We start from the raw sequence: 7,162 nt of genomic DNA, 5'->3' as shown, positions 1-7,162 counted from the left end.
GTAAATGTAGTATAGGACTGGGGTCAAATGCAGTCTCTGCCGGGTCTGTGTGGCGAACGGAACGCTTGGCAAGTTCGTTGCATCGTGAAGTACATCCTACATAGTGCTTTTTCTCTCATACTCTATTAAAAAAACCGTCAGCATTGTTAAAAAATTATTTTAAAAAGTTGTAAAATTTTTGACAAAACTATTTCAAAAATGCGTGATATTGGTAAAGTTAATTAACAAAGTTATTTTAAATTCTGTAATAATAAAAAATTAAAAATTGAAATTTGATAAAATTTTTCTTATAACTAGATTTTTGGTTCCTTAGTTTGTTTCAAAATTTAAATTTATTAAAAATTTTTTATAAACAAAAAATTGTATATAAAATTAAAGTTTCTAATAAAAATAAAATTAAAATAATACAATACTATATAAAATGTGGAAGACAAAGGATACAAAATATTTATTATTTTATGTAAGAATATATAGGTACCTATTATGCGGAAGTGTCTCAAGGTTGAAAGTATGAGCACAGCTATTTTGATTAAATTATTATATCATCAAATTTAAATCACGTTATATGCTTTCTCTTTCAAAATAGAATTAAGTCAATCAAATGCTAATTTAAATCAAATTTCTGAAATTCATTCAAAATTTAATCAAATTGGAAATTATCATCGATTTTTAGCAAATCATAGATTTTCTAAATTCTATAAAAAAAAATGTAAAATTAAAAATCAAATACGTTAAAAAGTAATAAACCAATTTGTAAAACCGTGGTATAAACATTGATTCAGAAATTAATGTTTATACATAATAGTTGTGATCTCTTTCTTTACAACTTTGGCAGCTGTTTTACTTAAATGCATTTTGTAAAAAAATTACAATATATAAATATACAATTTATATTCAAAGTTCCTCTTCTTTCTTTGAAGTAACTTCCTGACGCTATTTTAAATGGATTGGATCGATTATGGTCACGTTAACAGAAATGCGAGTAAGAAAGCAATGTAATACGCGCCGTGTGTTTTATATAGTGAATGTACCACGTAGATCAATAATAACGGGAGGAAAGAACGGCGAGAAAGTCATCGAAAAGAAAAATAATAATCAACGCGTTCACTTATAAAATCGAAAGCAACGAACGCGGCATAGTGAGAACAATTTTGTAGTGTGAAAGTGTTTCAATTTTCAAATTATTAAGCTGCGAGGTACTATAAATCTCTATCGTACCTAACAGTAGGATGAGTTATTTACGATGTAAGAATGACTATCGTTTGTGTTAATTCATTTTGCAACTGAAAATTCTTCTCTAACATCAATGCCACCGCGCAATCAACGAGGTGAACGCTTCGATAATTTGTGGCCGTCTAAAATGCGTAAGAATCCAAAAGGTAAGTTTGGTGAACCAAGGACGAAATAATGTGAGCAATATAAAATATGTTACATAAATGTTCTTCCCGTTTTCTTCCTCATTCCATTGAATAATTTATTTCAAATTTGAAGTGTAGGTTCCAATGGAAAATCCGTACGAACTCAGGTAGCAATTAATGTCTAAAAGACATCATAAAGACATCTTTAAGATTTCTGACATCTTAAAGACATTTTTATGATGTCTTTGAGACATTAATGCTACCTGGGAATAAACCGAACTAACTAAGAACCAGCGCGGTAAATGATGCGCAAAAGTTTTATTTATATTTTTATATTTATTCTTACATATATTTTCCAACCTTTGACTGCGTGCCGACTAGATTTGTCAGACTTGAAACACAGCTTCGGTTGGAGTATAAGTAAAATCCCCCCCCTACACCTAATTAAATTGATTTGATTTAATTTTTGATGCTATATGCATCTAAATAACTATAAAAAAATTATTGCGAAAAATATGATCTCACCCAAGGTTCGACCCTGGAACTTCCTTCATTCCGTGAGGGTGACGCGGATCCACAAGTTACTACCTTTCTAATTCCACAGTCGTTTTTTGGTTGTAAATAAATCAATCTGCGCTTATAAGTTTTTGGAGGCGTTTCTTCAGGCACTTGACCTTTAAGCTGTCGATTTTTAGCAAAAATAAGTTAGAACTAAAATTTCTTTCGCTTATTGCATTATCGCCACATTATATGTACATCGTATATTCTGCGACGTGCAGAATATGCTTCAACCGCAGTGCGTCTAATTAGATCAAATTCAAAAAGCAAACAATGTCGTGAAGGTGAAAATCATCAACATGTATAGTTAAATGAATCTTTTCGAAGTTCAGAATATTGTGATTGATATCATGCGTATAATTGATTAATTATACTATTCAGTTATAATTAAAATGTCACAATTGTAATTATATGGATATCTGTATTTCTCTGTGGAAATACCAGTGTCCAATGTCTCAAGAAAATTCACTAAAGTACTTGTGATACTGATATCTTTCTGATTCGTAAAAGATATTGGATTTCTTCAAACTGACGAAGCGAATGTTGCACGGAACATTTGCTACGTCAACGCATTACTGCACCGTGTAAACTAAGAACTAAAACTCTGCTCAAATTACTCGAGAATTACAAATATTGCCGTTCAGCTAAAATAAAATCCATTTCGATGAAATAAAATGTTATTATCCTTTACCGGAGATTTATTAAAAATCTTGCCATTTTATATACATATAGGTTCTGAATGAAATTTATCTCGTAAAGCGTAACGCAATTTCCATACACTGCGCTGAAAGACTATTGACCTAAAATGATCTTTTTCTGATATTATTGTAAGAGGCTGCATCGCGACAGACAAGATGCATCCTATCTATGTAAGAGTCTTCTAACGGTACATAATCCACCTAATAATGTCCATTACATATCCCATTCTATTAATACTGGTTTTATATCAACAATTTTCAAGTAAACTTCCATCCCATCGAGGAAACAAAGTATATGTAATGGAAAATATTCAAAGAATTGTCTAGAAAAGAAATTGTATTTATAATTTTATTTCGTAGAAAATGTAAAGATGAAAAAAATACATGAACAACATTATTAAATATCATAAACATGTTTTTGAATTCATATATTCTGAATGTTAATTACACTAACATTGAGATATTGCATTTTTTTTATCACGTTAATACGTAATTCTTCCTGCATATAAATGAATCTGATGATATAACGCAATGCTACATTTTTTCTACGTTATAATTCAAGTTTAATAAGCGTAAATGCGTTATTATGTTTTACATTTTCCAAGTTATCTTTCTCGTGAAGAAAAAAGATTGTCTTCTACACTTTTGATTCTTACTTTTGCATGTTTAATTATTCTCAGTTGCATTATTTATTGGATTTATTAATACTCATCATATTAATTGATAGCATGAATTATCTTTACATCTAGAAATATCTATATCCTACTTTAAAGTCGTGAAGTAATTTTAACCAACTTTTCTGACGTATATTGTCCATATTTTCACAAATATTTACTACAATTTTAAAAACCGTAAACATTTCGTTAAAAACTGCATAAAGATGTATAATTTTATAAAAAGAAGTTACGTTTTTTCGACTCAATATGTAATATTCGAATTTTTTGTAACTATACGTATATAATTTACATAACTGAATATAAAACCAGTAAAAGTGAAACCTTTTTTGAAATTGAAAAATTGAAGTAATAATTTTGATAAAGTCAAAGATGGAATCAATATTTAGTATCTTTGTATTTGCAGGATTAGATCAATCATTTACGCGGAAAGACGTATGACGTTTTATTTGAATTACAAAATAGTGTTAATAACCTTACGTATACTACGTAAATTCTGCGTCTAGGGTGGGGAGATGATAATGATACACTTTAAGTCGCCACAGGTAGAGCCACGCCAGTCATCGCGTAGTCTTGGAGAATGTTAGATGTATCTTTTGAAAGTACCTCTCGATACCTAACTCCGTAAAGAACGTGTGTAATAACCACATAACCACTTCAAGATTTTGGACTTGTGACACATATAATACCTGATATACATTTCACGTTTTGTTTAGTATAAAAAAGTGCTATTGTTAATAAAAATTAAAATATTCCAATGCAACGTGATAAAACACAACATTGTTTCATTTTTCTGTTGTTTTCATGATTAATTGAATCAATTAAAGAGATTGGAAAAATATTTAATTTATAAATTACAAATTGTAATTAATAAATTGCTCGAAAAGGAAAAAGAAAATGTTTTACTTGCGAACTTGATTGGTGGTACATATCGTATAAATTTCTTAAACAAACGTAGAATGTTCATACACGGATGAAATAAAAAGAGACATCTATATTTTTTTTCTATTTTATATCAATTTTTAAGTGCAGAGAACGGAACGTCAAAGAGTGCTTTTTGAATAAAATCAAATCGGTAAGTTAAAACGTTATTGAACCATTGTGCATAATACTTGTTAATCCAGATTTACACATAAATTAATCAAATCGAATAGAATGTGTAAATATTTTTTAATTAAAAACGTACAGTATGATTAATCATGTGTTGCATGGTATGTGGGAACACCTATTTCAGCGCAATTTTTCTTTATGTATTTTATAATTCGTTTGTACGTATAACATATTTGGTACGTTATGTTCCTAAGACTTGTATATGTATATAATAATATAAATATGTAATTATTTTTCCGTTTTTTTTTTGGCTGCTATTGGTAATCATTCATTTATCATTTCTAAAATAAAATTTTATAATTAAGTGGAATATACGACCGTATTGTATAGACAATCAAATTAAGGAAAACGCTTTGGAATTAAACGATTAGGACCTAGATCTTGTTTGTCTAATAATATTATTCGCGTGAATTTATGTACATAATACATCGCTTCAGCAAACAACGCGCCGTTACTCTCGGAATTAAAATGTAATCTTAACTAAAGCTAGAACAATGCCGCATCACATAATTAAATTAATAGTCACTACACTTACACTAACACAAATTATTTAGCATATTAGAAAAGTACGGGATACATAGAATAGAAACATATCCCGTATAAAATTTCATTACAATTTGACACCTTGAAAGATTCACTTGTAAGAATTTTGAAAAATTACTTATTTTTAACTTATATTTGCGATATATTTATCTTTAAAATTCTTACATATAAAATTTTAAACAATAAATAAGCCATAGTTATTTTATTTTATTTAGCTGCTATAGTAAATATAGATTTTTGTTTATTAAATTTTAATTTCAGATTTGCAATTTTAGTAGTCTCTATACTAAAATTCAGAGAAATGTATTGAACAGAAAAATTTATGCAACAAAGGATTAATTAATTAAATGAATTTAAACCTTCTTTATTATCAATATGATTGATATATAATACAAATTATAAAGTGGCCGCAGGGGGAAGTGATCCGCGCAGTTCCTTGGGCTTAACGCACCTACGGCAATACCGAGTTCCCGACACCGCGGACATACACGAACAAATATACATACATTCATACACTTACACAGTTTCGAGTTCAAAGTTCTATGAGTTTACGAGTTTATATTACGCAGTTAACTTCTGTTTGGGACGCTTTTATTGAGGCGTTCATGTTAATCTAGTCGAAGTCTCTTTTGTTTTGATGTGATGCAATTAGATTCGGTTTTGCTACTATGACCACATGGGCTACCCCCACGGTCTTTCCTTTATTTGAATAAAAAAAAAAAAAAAAAAAAAAAATTATAAAGTATACACAGTATATAAAAAGTAATACGTAATTTTAACATTTTTTACATGTCCCAGAAAGTCCACTCTAAATTTTATGTTAAAATGACTCATTCATCGTGTGTTACTTGTTGACAAATTAAAAATGATAATTAATTGACACTATACTTTACATTTATATTTGTTCTTTTGACTTTATTTTTCAAGTTATATTAACATGATATTCCTTATTTTACAAATTTTACTTGAATTATGTGTAATAGAAACATTTAATTTTAGTAAATTCAATTATTTTGTGTGTAGAAGTTTACGATTATTTGAAAATTTACTTTAACTTTTGTTTATGTGTTATGCCGGGATTACGATGAACTTTACGTAACGGGACGCGACGGAACGCGACTGGACGCGACGAAACGCGACGGGACGTAACGAACTTAATGTGAACTTAAGAAATTACGATAACCTTCTATTCACACCAAGCTGTCAAATCATTTCTGAAATGCACGCTGCTTCACGTTACGATTTGACAGCTTGGTGTGAATAGAAGGTTATCGTAATTTCTTAAGTTCACATTAAGTTCGTTACGTCCCGTCGCGTTTCGTCGCGTCCAGTCGCGTTCCGTCGCGTCTCGTTACGTAAAGTTCATCGTAATCCCGGCATTAAAATTACTTTAAGGACCGGTTGTTCCAACCTCTTAGTAAACTACCTAATAGTTAAATCATACATATGTCTTTGTTTATCCTTTACATTAGACAAAGATAGACATATGATTTAACTATTAGTTAGCTTACCAACAGGTTGGAACAACCGACTCTAAGACGTGTTAATTTTTTAAAGTAATATTGTGTTAAAAGAACTCAAAATAATATTCAATTTCTAAATGACATATATGTATAAAGTGTTGTTATCACGTTGACATAAATGTAACACATGAAAATGTTAAGAAAATAATAACATAGCTGTCGTATGTTAATTTTACATTGAAATAATAATCAAATCTTGATAACACAAGAAAATGTTGACTTCTAGACCATTATGTACACACGATTTTTTACTGTGTAAAACTTCATAAACATAATTCGTTGTAAAAAAAAAGATAAGTAATTAAATGCACGTGTAACAATGTGTAGCCGGTTTGATTTTCTCATGAATTTTTTTTATTTCGCATTTCCTGTATAAAATGATACCCGTATTAAATAGATTAAATCAAATTGTAAAATTCCATGCAATAAATAACGTGAATGACAATTCATATTATGAAATAATCGAAATTTAAAAATCACGCGGAATAAATTAAATAATCATTTAATTTTATTTTTAATTAAATTGTAATTTTTGAGAAACCCTTGCGTGGAAAATTAAGAGAGTAATATTAAATATAATATTTTCTTAGAATTCAGTCAGTACATTTGTTTTGCGTGAGTATTCCATCAGATATGTGACTTCTTTATAATTATCGATAATTACCAATAATTTAAATAAATTTACATTTCAACTTGTA

At 29.0% G+C, this 7,162-nt stretch overlaps 1 protein-coding gene across 4 annotated transcripts in view; it reads left to right on the top strand.

Annotated features, from left to right (window-relative positions):
* Positions 1-924: 924 nt before the first annotated feature.
* The window catches only part of LOC112459635 (ABC transporter G family member 20-like), a 24,323-nt gene continuing 18,085 nt past the window's right edge, over positions 925-7,162 (top strand). The window contains exons 1-2 of one of the 4 annotated variants that reach the window (XM_025023838.1): positions 3,879-3,921; positions 4,316-4,363. Coding sequence is in view for 1 of the 4 variants with exons in the window: in XM_025023835.1 (XP_024879603.1) it covers positions 1,307-1,379 (73 nt within the window). In the remaining 3 variants the exon portion in view is untranslated. Of the gene's footprint in view, positions 1,380-3,864; positions 4,364-7,162 lie in introns of those variants that run through there. The other 3 variants (XR_003041347.1, XM_025023835.1, XM_025023836.1) reach the window with 3 other exon arrangements.

Source organism: Temnothorax curvispinosus, unplaced genomic scaffold, assembly GCF_003070985.1.
Source record: "Temnothorax curvispinosus isolate PA1 unplaced genomic scaffold, ASM307098v1 QBEX01010032.1, whole genome shotgun sequence".
Taxonomy (NCBI): domain Eukaryota; kingdom Metazoa; phylum Arthropoda; class Insecta; order Hymenoptera; family Formicidae; genus Temnothorax; species Temnothorax curvispinosus.
The sequence above is the reverse complement of the archived record's forward strand: the minus strand, read 5'-3'. Positions and strand labels throughout refer to the sequence as shown.